Genomic DNA, 17,233 nt, shown 5'->3' on the forward strand with positions numbered 1-17,233 from the left:
GGAGCTTGTGTGACCCTCCGAGTCCACCTTAAGGGCCCATTCACACCACATCATCTCCAGACCAGACCAGATTATTTCTGGCTCCTAAATGCATCAGAATGTATCCCTATGCTATTTCTGGCCTCTGTTCACACCAGCGCAGTCCGTTCCAGGCCAGACCAGAAAAATACTGCTGGTCTCATTTTGTCTGGTCTGGATTGCGCTGGAACGCATAGAAATGCATCAAAAACGCAGCTGAAAGCCCATTTTAAGCTAAAAAACAAACCAAAACAGCTCCAGAACGCGGTAAAATCGCGGTTAAAAACCACAGCAAAACGCAATGTACTGCGTCCCAGATCTGGTCCAGATCATGGTGTGAACCCGGCCTAAGAGTCCAATACATAATGCCAAAATGTAATCTCTCGCTCCGGCTCATCCCTCTCCACATCCGGCGTAATCCTTGCTCCTGCTACAAAGTGACATCAAGGGCTATTGTCTCTTTCGGCGACCCGTGGGAACTTTATTCTCATGAACAGGAACACCGCAAAGAATTTGGGAGATTAAAGGTTCCCCAATTATTCCATCCGCAGTGATAACATGCAAGCTGGTCAGGAAAGTTCTAACATATGCCGAGTTCTCTTCACCCTTCCTCTCTGCTCAGGTCCAGGCTGTCATTCACTGAGCCTTCAGCCCGCCCCTTGCAGCTGGCTCCTCCCACCCCTGTATATAAGCCAGCTCCACGTCTGCTCCAGCAGCATATTCTCAGCTATTCAATCTCTGGTCGTGGAGAAAACTCCCAGCTTCTCCTTCTCAAATGGGCCCCGTCGCCTAGCGTCTAACCCCCAGAGCCAGGCTCCTGAGGACGAATCAAGTCGGAAAACAGGTAGGACAATCCCTCGAAGTCTCAGATATATATACAGTATATAGATACACTGTACAGTATATATTATATTCTCATTCTCTCTCTCTCTCTCTCTGTATATCTCTCTCTATCTCTCTCTATATCTCTCTCTCTATATCTCTCTCTCTATATCTCTCTCTCTATATCTCTCTCTCTATATCTCTCTCTCTATATCGCTCTCTCTATATCTCTCTCTCTCTCTCTCTCTCTGTATCTCTCTCTCTCTGTATGTATCTCTCTAGCTCTCTCTCTCTCTGTATCTCTCTCTCTCTCTGTATCTCTCTATCTCTCTATATCTCTCTCTCTATATCTCTCTCTCTATATCTCTCTCTCTATATCTCTCTCTCTATATCTCTCTCTCTATATCTCTCTCTCTCTCTCTCTCTCTCTGTATCTCTCTCTCTCTCTGTATGTCTCTATCTCTCTATATCTCTCTCTCTATCTCTCTCACTCTATATCTCTCTCTCTATATCTCTCTCTCTATATCTCTCTCTCTATATCGCTCTCTCTATATCTCTCTCTCTCTCTCTCTCTCTCTGTATCTCTGTCTCTCTCTCTCTCTCTATATATCTCTCTCTCTCTCTCTGTATCTCTGTATCTCTCTCTCTCTCTCTGTATCTCTATCTCTCTCTATGCATCTCTCTCTGTATCTCTCTCTCTCACTCACTCACTCACTCACACATTTTGTGCCTTTAAGAAAACAAACTCCATATATCTCATAGCGGCAACAAATTCATTCCTTGCGTCCATCTTATCATACATACGCCGATAACGACCCCACGCCTGAGTGCATTTTCCAGCACGCTGGCAATCTTTCCCAGCCATGCGCTCAGATATAATTGGTCTCTTGCACAGGGGCCCTCATCACGGGCAGAGTTCAGGGGAATTGTATAATGTTCTTGTTGTCATTAGACTTTGTTGCTGACTATTATGTTTCTCGGATGACGTTATCGTTCCGTGGTTCTTGTTGATGAAGAATATGTACGCAACAAGACGCTTTAAATCCGGTCACGTTTCGGGAGATCGCAACTATGTCACTTTTGTGGTATTTAGCGTTATGCGCTCATCGGGGGTTTGCGTTGCGTCATTTAGCTCTTTAGAGGCAACAAGTGCCAGACCGCGTTTAACACGCGCTGACCGCCATGTGTCCTGTTTGAGTCCAGGTCAGGCCAGACTGCAATATGCGCTCACTCTGCGCCAAACGCTGCAGCAGCTAAGGGGTTAAGTGCTTACTACAGCGCAACAGGATGTCGGTGACTAATAGGACAGGAAATGCTTACTGGTTCATCACGCTCAGACAGGTGCTCAGAGCCAATGTGCAGCGTGCCCACAGCAACCAATCAGAAATCAGCAATCGCTGTCCTGCTGCAAACTGATAAAGGTGCCCGTGGTCACCATGGGTTACAGTGTATCATTACTCTGTGCTGATCTTCCTTTTTATTGTATACCTTATATAAGGTCGGGCGAGCGGTCACAGGGGACCATCTTCCTTTTTACTGTATACTCTATATAGGGTCTGGCGAGCGATCGGTCACGGGGGACGATCTTCCTTTTTACCGTATACTCTATATAGGGTCTGGCGAGCGATCGGTCACAGGGGACGATCTTCCTTTTTTACTGTATACTCTATATAGGGCCTGGCGAGCGATCGGTCACAGGGGACGATCTTCCTTTTTACTGTATTATTATTATACAGGATTTATATAGCGCCAATAGTTTGCACAGCGCTTTACTGTATACTCTATATAGGGCCTGGCGATCGGTCACAGGGGACGATCTTCCTTTTTACTGTATACTCTATATAGGGTCTGGCGAGCGATCGGTCACAGGGGACCATCTTCCTTTTTACCGTATACTCTATATAGGGTCTGGGGAACGATCGGTCACAGGGGACGATCTTCCTTTTTACTGTATTATTATTATACAGGATTTATATAGCGCCAATAGTTTGCACAGCGCTTTACTGTATACTCTATATAGGGCCTGGCGAGCGATCGGTCACAGGGGACGATCTTCCTTTTTACTGTATTATTATTATACAGGATTTATATAGCGCCAATAGTTTGCACAGCGCTTTACTGTATACTCTATATAGGGCCTGGCGATCGGTCACAGGGGACGATCTTCCTTTTTACTGTATACTCTATATAGGGTCTGGCGAGCGATCGGTCACAGGGGACCATCTTCCTTTTTACCGTATACTCTATATAGGGTCTGGGGAACGATCGGTCACAGGGGACGATCTTCCTTTCTATTGTATACTCTATATAGGGTCTGATGAAGGATCGGTCACAGGGGACGATCTCACTGACAGTCTCATTCTCGGGGACCCCCCTCCCCCAATGCCCTAATCCTCTCCCGTCACCATCCTATGGACACAGTTATTCGGAAACAATACAAAGTATCGTCTGCACAACCCGACACAGATCCCAAAAGGCCTACAAAGATCACACGGCCATCCGCGAGCCGACGGCGAAGCCTCATTGGCTTTGCTGCATAGATTGCCAGCTCTTGGGGCGAGAGCTCAGCACTCTGCCTGTTCAGCTGCCTTTTGTTTGGGTTTGTTGTTCCATCCTGTGTATGCGGAGGGAGGAGGATGAGGAGGAGAAGGAAGAAGGGAACCCTGCTGAGCAGGAGGAGGAGGAGGAAGGGGGGCGATGTGGCTCAGCCAGTTCTAACTAGTTTTCTAACTGTAGAGAAAGACTTGATCATCCCTAACCCTTCGCTGCCCGGAGAGGAGTTGTATTTGCCACAATTGTGTTCTAGCTGCCATTTGCATGCTACATCGTTTCAGTCTCAGCAGTTCCCGTGATCCCTCTCTGGTAGGGTCACCATATACGTTACAATCTGACCGTACAATCAATGTTACGTTTACCAGCATTATGGACTGAGGACGTATCTGAACTACCCAACCTGTCTGCATCCAATCACATTATATCCAGTCAGGCTGGCCCATATACTACATACTTGTTGGAGATTGTACAATCTGATTGTACCCGGTGTGGTGAGCAGTATAGAGCACACAATGGAGTCTTCTCCCACTTTGCAGTGGAGATACCGCCCTCCCGTCGCGGCACTGGGCTACCTACGGCCGCCCTCCCGTCGCGGCACTGGGCTACCTACGGCCGCCCTCCCGTCGCGGCACTGGCCTACCTACGGCCGCCCTCCCGTCGCGGCACTGGCCTACCTACGGCCGCCCTCCCGTCGCGGCACTGGCCTACCTACGGCCGCCCTCCCGTCGCGGCACTGGCCTATCTATGGCCGCCGCCATGGCACTGGGCTACATATGGCTGCCCTCCTATCACAGCATTGGGCCAGAGGTAGGCAACCTCCAGCTGGAGGAACTACAAGTCCCATGAGGCATTGCAAGACTGACAGCCACATGCATGACTTCCCAGAGCAGAAGCATAATGGGATTTGTAGTTTTACCGCAGCTGGAATGCTGAGGTCGCCTACCCCTGCCATATGATTTCAGGCGTTTCAGACTTGCTTTGACCTTTTGAGTTGCACAAGCAGCTCAGAGGAAGACAACTGTACATGTGTATACAATGCCTTATATAACCGAGCCAGCAGGCTTCCAGGGTGGCTTATCAGACCCTCCCCCCCTCAGACTGCAAGCTCTTGCGGTTCAGGAATGTGCCACTCTCAGCTGCCAGGGTTGCATCGGGACAGCAGCAGTTTTTCCTAGACAGACCGGTTTGAACCGGCCGTGGTAAGTGCCAAATATGTACAGAGCACACACAGATAGGAATACCCCCCCCCCTAAAATAACTATTCTCTTATGTAAGACTTTGCAGTTTGTAGTATCAGTCATACAGGTGAGCCGCAAAACTACAAATCCTGTCATGCCTTTGGCTGTCAGTCTTGCAATGCCTCATAGGACTTGTAGTTCTACAACAGCTCAGTGCTGTGGTTGCCTACCCCTGGTCTGGATGCATGATCTCATTAATGATCCTGTTGCTGCAATGCCTCATGGGACTTGAAGTTCCACAAACAGATCAGTGTGGAGGTTGCCTACCTCTGGTCTGGATGCATGATCTCATTAATGATCCTGTTGCTGCAATGCCTCATGGGACTTGAAGTTCCACAAACAGATCAGTGTGGAGGTTGCCTACCTCTGGTCTGGATGCATGATCTCATTAATGATCCTGTTGCTGCAATGTCTCATGGGACTTGTAGTTCCACAACAGCTGGAGGGCTTGAGTTGCCCACCCCTAATCTAGATGTATGATCTCATTAATGATCCCATCGCTGCAATGCCTCATGGGACTTGTAGTTCCACAACAGCTGGGGTGCCCAGGTTGCCTACCCCTGGTCTAGATCTCATTAACCCCCGGTTGCTTCTAAATTGGTGCATGCATCAGGATCTCTGATATGACCTGAGATTGCTGAGTGTGTGTCCTGCATTGACCTTGGCGGTACCATGCGCACACCTGGTGGTTGTAAGTCTATACATTGTAATGTTATTTCAGCTATAAAAAGTCTGCTGGAAAATGTCCCTGGAAAATATGCGGCAGCTAAAGTTCGGGAAGCTAAGATGGCCTTGCACGTGACCCGGGGTATTTTTGTACCTTCCGGAGAGGGCCGGGAAGACCTGTCAGTGTACTCTGTGACCCCAGAGCCTGATAGACAGTCCTGCGCACACTGCCCGTTCAGCATTGCAGTCATCGGAAGCCGCCCCATAGCGGGGCGGCCTTGCGAAGATCGCAAGTACAATCTCCCTGTCCAAGATCGGCAGATCGTACGTTTTTTTAAATTACTTTACAACCCTCGCAAGAAAAAAGTCTTGCGAGGGTTGTACAGTGTATGGCCACCTTTAGATCAGGGGTAAGCAGCCTCGGCCCTCCAGCTGTGCTGAACCTACAAATCCCATCCTCTGCCGCTGGGAATCATGCCTATGGTGATCAGTCTTGCAATGCTTCATGGGACTCGTAGTTCCGAGTGCCAAGGTTGCCTACCCCTGCCTTAAGCTGGCCATACACCTCGCAACCATCGCACGACTTTTGTTGTGCGATGGTTGTAAGGTGATTAAAATTCCATACGGTCTGGCCATCTTGGACAGGCAGATCGTACTTGCGATCATCGCAAGCCCGCCCCGCTGAGGGGAGGGCTTCCGATGATTGCAGTGCTGAGCGGGCAGTGTGCGCTTGGCTGTGCGGAATTCGTTTCCTGAGCACGCCACCAACCCGCCGAAAACCGTACGATTTTCGGCAGTTTTTTAAGCGTGTGCGTTAGACGAATGTCGCGCGACCTTACAGTATAAGAGAGCACACGCTGCCCATACACCTGCCGATTATCGTACGATCGCGGGATCACCCAGGTGTATGGGCACCTTTAGATAAAACAATTGTCTCCACATTCTGATGGAATCCAGCCATTAACAATTGCTTGTTCACAGCGGTTAGCGACCATTTAAGCGCAGCGCCACAAATATATTCAACGTATTGAGTTGTGTAGTAAGGGCCCATTCACACTTACATGCTGCGATATCAGGCAGATGAAATCTTGGTATGGTGCTGTGATGCCATTCATTTCAAATCTCCTCCACCCCGCGTCCATACAATATTACAGAGACCACCAATACACCTGCAATATAAAGCGATCGGATAAACACATGCAAATTCACTCTCACCATTGCAGCAGGTGATGATCATTCCAGCCATCCCGTGGACTGATCAGTTCCAGGAAACATTGGTGGGTGGGCAGATAGCATGGACTGGGACTAGGCTCTTATCCTACAACACAAGTGGATGACAGTGAAGGGTTCATGACAAAGTCTTCATCACAGCTGCAGCTAAGTAGAGCAGCTATAACATCCAAACCTGCTCCCCCTCCACGTCTGCCATTTTTCATGCACTATGCATCACACTGGAGGAAAATACACGCATCATGCGGTCCCCTCCGTTTAATTTTCTAGGGGCCCAAAGGTGGCCTCCATAGCACCATGAATATTCTCAATGTCCTTTGTATTGTTCAATGAGCCCTGTTGTATTTGACTTGCAGCTTCTCCGGAAACTTCTATGGCTCACTGTGCGTTCTTTTCTTGCAGGGTTTACATCATCTTAAGTACAATAAGGCTTGAAACATCATGGCATCCATTCCATCAAGTGGCTCGCTCGTCGCAACCCACGACTACTACCGCAGTGAGTATCTTCCGCCCGGAAAAAGTGAGGTGTAGGAGGAAAATGTAATGGTGGGTCCTGAGCTGCTTCATCACCCCCTGGGGTGGGTTCATTAATGGGGTGGCTTAAAGAGCCCCCCTAGGTCATGAATGGGGTAGCTTCAACCACCTACCCCTGGGTCATTAATGGACTCGAGCCACCTCATCTCCCCCTTGGGGTCATTAATGGGGTGGCTTTAAGAGACCCCCCCCGGTCATTAATGCGGTAGCTTCAACCACCAACCTTCTCCTGGGATCATTAATGGGATGGGGTGGCTTGAGCCATCTCATCTCCCCCTTGGGGTCATTAATGGGATAGCTTGAACTGCTTCATCCCCCACTAGGGTCATTCATTGGGTGGCTTGAGAACCCCACCCCCACAAGTTATTAATGTGGTGGCTTGAGTTGCCCTAATTGCCCGAGGTCATTATTGGGTTGGTCTATGCTCCCTCATGCCCCCCAGGGCCATTAATGGGGGGGGTGCTGAGCTACCTCATTCCAACAGAGGTCATTATTGGAGTTTACTTGAGGACCTGACCATCGTGCTGACCCTTCTCCACTCTGTCCAACTACAAGAACATTTAACTTTAAAACAGACACTACATCCCCTACATCCCCATGTTTGCCTTGCTGCTACCAGCTTTTGAAATACTTGTTTTCACTTCTTATCACAATCTCGGGGACGGATTAACCCTGTCACTGATTAACCGTTACTCGTGGCAGGTCCATCTGTTCACCTCTCGTTTCGAGGTCACGGGGTAATAACATGTTTTGTCTTTTTCCAGGACGCCTGGGATCCACCTCCAGTAACAGCTCTTGTGGCAGCGTGGACTATTCTGGAGAGGTCATTCCTCACCACCCAGGTGAGTGCCAACACCCAATTAGGCCTCCTAGGGGGGTGTCGCCATTCTACGAGCTAGGTCTACCTTCCCATGAACATTGATCTGGTATTTGGACAATTCTCGGTGTTCACCACACCCGATAAGAGTCGGGTGCTACAACTTATTTACTTGTTCCTCGGGTCACAATAGAACACTGACCTAAAATACACAAGATATAAACATGGTGTCACCACCAGAAGAGGGAGGAGGTCCATGGAGGAGGAGCCACTACGGCCCTGTATTTAACATGTGTGGAGCCAAAATGTTTTTTATTGAGTTTTGGATGGGTGGAGCAACTAAAGCTGACCACACACGTGCTTCATGACCAGGCACCTGATTTTCCCCCATCCACGTGGATGGACCAATCTCTCCTGCTGGTGCGCGCGGCTGTCGGAGTACCCAGAGCGTGACCAAAACTGATTGGCTGACAGTTTTTTCACCTGACTCCGTCAACAAAAGTTGTCTGAAAAATGTACTTGTGTCAGGACGGGTGATTCGGCAGGAAACGGGCAATATTTGATTCGTGTTTAGCCAGTTTAAGGCCTCATTCACACTTCGGTAACTTGGGCCGTACATGTGCATGCGGCGTGCATGCCCGTACGGGGCTGTTCCCGGAAGGGATAGGTGCTGCGTTTAGTAGCTTGTTCTTCCCTATGGAAGCACGTGGCCGTACTGTCATACGCACACCCGAACTGCACATCCCTGTGGGTCCAGGATGGATCTTGTCTGCGTCTGAGCATGAACACCCTGACCCGCACGGATGTGCAGGCCGGGTGTGCGCATGGTCACGTCCTCCCATAGGGAAGAACAGGCTGCTACACGCAACACCTGTCCCTCCCGGGAATGGCCCGATACGGGCGTGCACGCTGCACTGATGTGACGGCCCGAGTTAACAAAGTGTGATTGAGGCTTAAACATTGAACTCTCTGCTGTAAAAAAAATATTTGGGGGGGGGGGGGGGGGTTTGTCCTTGCTGGGAACATTCACCTTCTCTACATCCCGATGACAGAAAGTAATGAGAATCCCAAAAAGTTGTCACTGAAGCAGGAGGGGAAGTAAATAAGAACACTTGGTGGGCATTAACAATCGCATCCGAGATATTTCCACTCCCCTCTGTTGTGTCTACAGGACAGGAAGTGAAGAGAAATCTCTCCAATGGGACAAACTGAGAAAAAAAACCTGCCAATTTCCCAATTCACTTCGCTATCCTAAAGAGTTTTTTTTTTTGGCTGTAGTTGCTTTAATATGACAGAGGAAAGTAGAGGCGGTGACTGTAAGCACTGGGCACACGTTCTAGCTGCTCCCTATTTTCAGGCAGCATGGTGCTGTATAATGAGTTGTCCTAGTTCTGACCTTATATGGTCATACATGGGGTGGGGCTAGGAGATGTGGGAGGAGTTAAAGTGTCTGGTCTTTCTCATAAATACATATTTCAGGGGAAGTGCGTCTGATAACGGCTGTTCTTCCCGCAGGTCTCCCGAAGTCTGATCCTGGCCACTGGTGGGCCAGCTTCTTCTTTGGCAAACCCCCGCATCCCTTGATGACCACTGTTTCTGAATCCCCGGAGAAGTAAGTGGGCCGAGACGTGTCAGCCGCCATGCGTGACTAACCATGCACACCTGACGTGGAGCTTAATTACATCTCGTTGCGGACGTTCCGCCGGCGGGTTCTCCCTGACTGGGGTGACTGATCTTATAATAGGTGACCTGCCCGGTCATGTCTCCACCTTGCCACTGCACATGTACCTGTCCAATGACTCATCCCCATTAGGAGTGATAACCTGGAACACAAAATCATACCTTCTAATAGTTTACAAACTACCGATGTCAGTCTAACATCGGTGGTTTGTAAACTGTTAGAAGGTATGATTAAGGACTATTTGGTAGAATTTGTAAGGCTGGGTTCACACCTAGGCGTATCGAATATGCGTGTTGCGCAATTCGCGGTAAAAAACGCGACAAATGTGCGTTTCCGAGGGCTACATGGCTGTATCCCAATGGATACGCGTGGCAAAAATGCCCCAAAGAAGCTCCTGTACTTCTTTTGGGCGTAGGGAGTTTTGTAGCGCGTTCATACGGCCTGTAATACGCCCAGGTGTGAACCATACCCATAGGAAATAATGGGATATCGGTGATTGAGCGTTTTGCAGAGCGTAGGAACGCGCTACAAAACGCCCAGGTGTGAACCGGGCCTTAAAGGAGAACTATGAGGTGAGTGCTTTTCACTCCATAGTTCTAGATGACCTGTGACAATGAGACTGTCACAGGTCGGCTCAGTAAATCGGGAGGTGAGCGAACACATACCGGCGTTCGCTCACCTCTCGATCCAAACACTATGTAAAATGTAATACGGTCCCTGTGTAAAGCTGCCATGTATGTAGGGTGCCCGGCTGTCATATTAATCCTCTGGTCCAGGCCACTGAGCTGGAATAAGCATGTAGTCAGGGAAGTCTCTTGATCTGCATCCTCCCCTTGTGACATTATATGGGCCTTCTGCATCCGGTAGGAACGGGGTGACATTATATGGGCTTTCATCTGGTAGGAACGGGGTGACATATGGGCCTTCTGCATTTAGTAGGGAATGGGGTGACGTTATATGGGCCTTGTGCATCCGTTAGGGAACGGGGTAACATATGGGCCTTCTGCATCCGGAAGGGAACAGGGTGACATTAGGGTAGGGCCTTCTGCATCCGGTAGGAACTGGGTGACATATGGGCCTTCCGCATCCGCTAGGAACGGGGTGACATTATATGGGCCTTCTGCATCCGCTAGGAACGGGGTGAAATTATATGGGCCTTCTGCATCCGGTAGGAACGGTGTGACATTATATGGGCCTTCTGCATCCGGTAGGAATGGGGGTGACATTATATGGGCCTTCCTCCCATCTGGTAGGAACGAAGTGACATATGGGCCTTCCCGCATCCGGTAGGGAACAGGTTGACCTTATATGGACCTTCCCCATCTGGTAGGAACGGAGTGACATATGGGCCTTCTGCGTCCGGTAGGGAACAGGGTGACATTATATGGGCCTTCCCCATCCGGTAGGAATGGAGTGACATTATATGGAACTTCCCGCATCCGGTAGGAACGGAGTGACATTATATGGGCCTTCCCGCATCTGGTAGGAACGAAGTGACATTATATGGGCCGTCCCGCATGCGGTAGGGAACAGGGTGACATTATATGGGCCTTCCCGCATCCGGTAGGAACGCAGTGACATTACATCTGCCTTCGGCATCCGGTAGGGAACAGGGTGACATTACATGGGCCTTCGGCATCCGGTAGGGAACAGGGTGACATTACATGGGCCTTCGGCATCCGGTAGGAATGGGCGTCAAATCAGAAGGTCCAGATGCCGTAGATAATTCCCAACAGCAGATTTTCTAATAGAACATTCATCCGGACGTTGAATCTGGGGGATCAACATGACAGCCCAGCCGTAGCTGTGACAGATTGTCTTCAAATGTAGGCTGGTCCTGTCGTATTTCCATGTCCCCCCTCACCTTCCTTTTTTCTTTCCTCTGCAGCTCAAGAAGCATCCATGTGACCAATGGCCTTTTGCCTTGTGGCCTGGCTCAGGAGCCAGTGAGGAAGAACGTCGGTGAGACCAAGCCTGACCCCAACGCCTCTGCCTGAATCCCGCCATGCATTCCCCTCCTCACTGGATAGACGCTGGGTGGTGGAGCCCATTCCCCACTCCCCCTTCCCCAGGCTGCCCCTCCCCCGCAGCATAATTTTATTATAATTTATTAATATTTATCATTTTTTTTTAGTTTTTGGTTTAGATGACTTTTTTTTTCTATTTAATTTACTTTTTTATTTTCCTAAATTACATTTTTGTGGTTAAAGACTAAAAGAAAACCGTAAGACTAAGCCAAAACAGTTTTTTTTTAGTTTTTGGGGGACAATTCCTTCCCCATGGACTTGTATATTCATTGCACTGATAAAAATCCCAATGCAGGGGCTGCCTGCTATTTGGCTCCAAGGGCTCTGCTGACTTATAGGAAAGGCAATGAGCCAATCACATGAGCAGGAAAAAGAAACCAAAAAAAAGGCTCTGTTATTATGAAAAAATTATATAATTGAGCTCCAGTTGGTACCTTTTGCTAAGGATGAGAGGATTTCACTCCCCAGGCTGCTTATCCCTTATTCTCTTCCCTCCGGTGGTCCCGGTTTTGGGGTAGGGTTGCCACCTTTTCTTCAAGAGAAAACCCGAACACTCAGGCGACGCGCAGACATTTTTTGGGGAGAAGAAGTCGTAGCTTATTCATATGTAAATAGCGCCGCCCATTCATATGTAAATATCACAGTTGAGACTGTTTTCAGTGGGGGGCCAGTAGCCCCTATCTTAATTTTGGTTGCCCCTGTCTGCCTGACATCTTGTGTCCGGGTTTCTGCTGCCATGAAACCCGAACACAGCATTCAAAACCTGGACTGTCTGGGTGAATCCTGGACAGGTGGCAACCCTATTTTGGGGTGCTGGGGCCCCTCGGCATCACCACTTGTAATACAAAATTGCTGGTCCTGCATTGTATGTAATCATGTAAAAGTGTCTGCGGCACGAGCGGGATAAGGGAAGTAAAAAGTCATTTGGACTGGTACCACCCAAAAAAAACAAGCATGAAACCCTTGCTGTTCATTGTCCGCAGACATTGGTCACCATCAGGAAGCCCACCCGGAGAAATGCCATGAGCCTTTGCCGGAGTACCTGTGGACAGGAAGTGGCTGCAGGCAGGGCCGGATTTCCCACAAGGCCAACCGAGCCCTGGCCTTGGGGCAGCAGAGGTGTGGAGTTCATATCTCCCCATGGCTGGGACATGTAGTTCTGGGCGCCGGACGGGTAGTTGTTTTCTACATTTAGCCCTGTTTTGGGCAAGCAGAGCTCATTGTACAGCGGGGGAAGCTGCCGCTTGTTATGTACAAGTGATCTCGGCGGTGCTACTGAGGTCACTTGTATGCAGCCTGCAGGTCTGCCATTCTACGTGGGGGTTAGTGGGTAGGGGGGGGGCATTGAGGAACCTGGCCTTGTGGCAGCTGAGAGAGTAAATCCGGGCCAGGCTGCAGGAGCTCAGCAGCCTTGAGATGGAACAAACAAGGTATCAGAATAATAAGAAAAGACACAGGATGATTGTTATGATAACAGAGCAAACCAAATATTATTGAACGCTGTGATTGGGTTCTGGGCTGGGAGCACAGCCGGCCCTGAGACCTGAGTGTATTGTCTGTGCCTGGGACATAGTGTGTGGATCGAGCTGTCCATAGACGGGATCTTTCTGTTCACACTCTGCTGGCGCAGGGAGTAGGTCATGTGATCTCCGGGGAATAAAAGGATCTCTTCTTCCATGGGATTCCTCACCAATGGCAGGAACAGAATCTGGAGCCACTTCTGGTTTTATTACTATTAAAGAAAGAAGGGGGGGATAAGATAGCTAGATGATGCTGGACGTCCTCCAGCCAGGTAATGAGATGGGCTCTCTCTGGCTTGCTGCAGCTTCTAGTGCACATTGTAAGAAGCTCCCAGTGTACAGTGACAGTGTAAGAGGAGCCGGTACAACTGTGCAAGACTGAAGGGGAGGCCGCAGGTCAGATAGAAGACTGAAGGGAAGGTCGGAGGTCAGCTATAAAGAACTGGTCGCCCAGGATGGTGGAGGCTGAGACTCCACATTACTCAGCAACCTGAATAGTCCCGGTGACCCCCGTGGAATCCATCCTGCAGCTGCTGTCTTCACAGCACCCGGCATCCCCTCCCCCTCTTCTCCTTGTCCCGGCTCCAGACAGAACAGACTCTGCTAGGTGTCCCCGGGTGTTACTTCCACACAGACCGTCTGATGTATCAGAAGCCTTCGGATCAACATGGCGGCCAGGCAACTGGGACTTTCAAAATGGCAAAATGAATATTTTCAGCAGGGATCTATTCACTGTGCCCGGTGAATAATCTGTGTATTGGATAGGCTGTGCCCGGTGAATAGTCTGTGTATTGGACAGGCTGTGCCCGGTGAATAGTTTTTGTATTGGACACATGCCCGGTGAATAGTCTGTGTATTGAACAGGCTGTGCCCGGTGAATAGTCTGTGTATTGGACAGGCCGGGCCTGGGGAATAGTCTGTGTATTGGACACTTGCCCGGTGAATAGTCTGTGTATTGGACAGGCCGTGCCTGGTGAATAGTCTGTGTATTGGATAGGCTGTGCCCGGTGAATAGTCTGTGTATTGGACAGGCTGTGCCCGGTGAATAGTCTGTGTATTGGACAGGCTGTGCCCGGTGAATAGTCTGTGTATTGGACAGGCCGTGCCCGGTGAATAGTCTGTGTATTGGACACTCGCCCGGTGAATAGTCTGTGTATTGCATACTCACCTGGTGAATAGTCTGTGTATTGAACACATTGTTATGTATTTTGTGGAAATGTTTGGACACAAAATGTTCTCCCTGCTGGCAGGTTAATAAGTAGCTGAGTGAGAAGAGCTCCGTTTAGCAGACATGGGCCCAGCCGCTCCCTGTCCCTGGCTGGCTCTGTAGTCGCACGACCTTTGTCCCACTTCACATGCAGGATAGACATGGGGAGGCATCAGGGGGATCCTGACAGGCGGACATGACTGAAGGGGGTGACACAGGGGGGGACTGTAACATGCAACCGCCAAATAAAGACCATCTGTAAAATGGCAGGCTGCATTGGCTCAGGGCCCGGAATACCGGCCACATTCCCCTCTCCGATTGGCCCCCAGGATCTGATGGCACATTTTCCATCTCGCCGTTCCTTTATCGTGGTCAGGCATTTGGCGAGATCTCAAATACCACAAAGTTCTCATTTCGGGATCGTGCATACCAGGTGAATATCGATCGAGCATATCGATCAACGCAACTTCGCCGCAAGGGAACAGAGAAAACAATTGTTCTGAATATGCCCCGTTCACACCATATACAGCGGTGGTGTGCGTCACGTGAACATGCAGCCTGTCCGCATTCTGATACAGGGCAACGCATGTCACAATGTGATATGGCATATGGTGCCGGAAAAAAACAGCGGGCAGGTCCACCCTGCCCCTAAAAGCCCTTCACCCTGCGAATACATGTGCACGTTCGTTGTGTGCGATTTTTCAGGTCAAATGTAACGTAATGCAGTTTACATTATGGTCACTAGATGGAACTGTGGAGCAGAGGACATAAATACTTATCTCCTCAGCTCCATCTAGTGACCATAATGTAAATTGCATTACGTTACATTTGACCTGAAGAAAATATACTAAGAACGTTTGTTTTTGCCTCTATTCACACAGAAGGAACGACCACAGAGATTCGCAGAGTGAAGGGCTCTGCGAGTTGTTTATAATGTTTTTTTTTGGTGGGGCTCCTCATAATGGGCACAGCAGGTGTACAGACCTGGGAACTCAGCACAGGGATGGTGGGAACACCTCATAATGGGCACATCAGGTGTACAGACCCAGGATCTCAGCACAGGGATGGTGGGAGCTCCTCATAATGGGCACAGCAGGTGTACAAACCCGGGAACACAGCACAGGGATGGTGGGGCCCCTCATAATGGGTACAGCAGGTGTACAGACCTGGGAACTCAGCACAGGGATGGTAGGAGCTCCTCATAATGGGCACAGCAGGTGTACAGACCTGGGAACTCAGCACAGGGATGGTAGGAGCTCCTCATAATGGGCACAGCAGGTGTACAGACCTGGGAACTCAGCACAGGGATGGTAGGAGCTCCTCATAATGGGCACAGCAGGTGTACAGACCTGGGAACTCAGCACAGGGATGGTAGGAGCTCCTCATAATGGGCACAGCAGGTGTACAGACCTGGGAACTCAGCACAGGGATGGTGGGAGCCCCTCATAATGGGCACAGCATATGCGGAAATTCACTGATAAGTATATACGAAGGGATTTTGTCTAATTACAGTACATATGTGGGCTCTGCTTCCTCCTTACTAGTACTGCACGTGCCTGCACTTTACTGCCCCTTTCAGTTCTATGGGTCCAGTCAGGTGCATTCAGTGCAGGTCTATGAGTGCAGGTAGTTGTGCTCAGTGCAGGTCTATGGATCTAGTTGGATACACTCAGTGATTGGATACACTCAGTGCAGGTCTTTGGGTCTGGTTGGATACACTCAGTACAGGTCTTTGGGTCTGGTTGGATACACTCAGTGCAGGTCTATGGGTCTGGTTGGATACACTCAGTGCAGGTCTATGGGTCTGGTTGGATACGCTCAGTGCAGGTCGTTGGGGCTGGTTGGATACACTCAGTGCAGGTCTATGGGTCTGGTTGGATACACTCAGTGCAGGTCTATGGGTCTGGTTGGATACGCTCAGTGCAGGTCTATGGATCTAGTTGGATACACTCAGTACAGGGCTTTGGGTCTGGTTGGATACACTCAGTGCAGGTCTGTGGGTCTGGTTGGATACACTCAGTGCAGGTCTGTGGGTCTGGTTGGATACGCTCAGTGCAGATCTATGGGTCTGGTTGGATACACTCAGTGCAGGCCTATGGGTCTGGTTGGATACGCTCAGTGCAGGTCTATGGATCTAGTTGGATACACTCAGTACAGGGCTTTGGGTCTGGTTGGATACACTCAGTGCAGGTCTATGGGTCTGGTTGGATACACTCTGTGCAGGTCTATGGGTCTGGTTGGATACACTCAGTGCAGGTCTATGGGTCTGGTTGGATACGCTCAGTGCAGGTCTATGGATCTAGTTGGATACACTCAGTACAGGGCTTTGGGTCTGGTTGGATACACTCAGTGCAGGCCTATGGGTCTGGTTGGATACGCTCAGTGAGGGTCTATGGGTCTGGTTGGATACGCTCAGTGCCCTCTATGTGTCATGAAAGAGGATGGGTGTTGCAGTAATATACAGGAAGCCATTAGAGGAGCATGTATAGACATATACTTCTAATAAGACACCAGCAATATGGTGCAGCAAGCATGCAAAAATCAAATAAACCCGATCAAGGTAAATGTAACGTTCCCTTAATATACCCCTTAGATTCCCTATAGGTATCCTCAGCGCGCCCGCCTCCACCGACACATCAAATAGTCATTTCTGGCCGAATCATCATTTCAAGTGTTCCTCCGGGAGAATAAAAACTCTTTTTATTTCAGCATTTGTCAGTAGAAATGGGAGAAAATGAATACAGAGCTCCTCATATTACAAATGCAGAAATAATAATACTTCTTTCCTACACATGACATCATAAAATCTAAGGATTTGGATGGAGTGGGGGAAGGGTTAGATCTCCCATTCCTCTGTTGGCTTTACACTTAAAGAAATTTGGGTGGCTGTGAAGCCACCTAATCACTTCCAGGGGCTGTG

General features: G+C 49.5%; 1 protein-coding gene across 1 annotated transcript; it reads left to right on the plus strand.

The window, feature by feature from the left end:
* Window positions 1-728: 728 nt before the first annotated feature.
* Window positions 729-11,584, plus strand: PPDPF (pancreatic progenitor cell differentiation and proliferation factor). Its single transcript, XM_018559814.1, has 5 exons — window positions 729-862; window positions 6,930-7,023; window positions 7,826-7,903; window positions 9,394-9,490; window positions 11,448-11,584. Exons 2-5 carry the CDS (start codon window positions 6,969-6,971, stop codon window positions 11,554-11,556), a joined length of 339 nt encoding a protein of 112 aa, XP_018415316.1. The 5' UTR covers window positions 729-862; window positions 6,930-6,968; the 3' UTR covers window positions 11,557-11,584.
* Window positions 11,585-17,233: the final 5,649 nt, after the last annotated feature.

This window comes from Nanorana parkeri, unplaced genomic scaffold, assembly GCF_000935625.1.
Source record: "Nanorana parkeri isolate BGI_ZX_2015 unplaced genomic scaffold, ASM93562v1 scaffold17, whole genome shotgun sequence".
NCBI classification, from domain to species: domain Eukaryota; kingdom Metazoa; phylum Chordata; class Amphibia; order Anura; family Dicroglossidae; genus Nanorana; species Nanorana parkeri.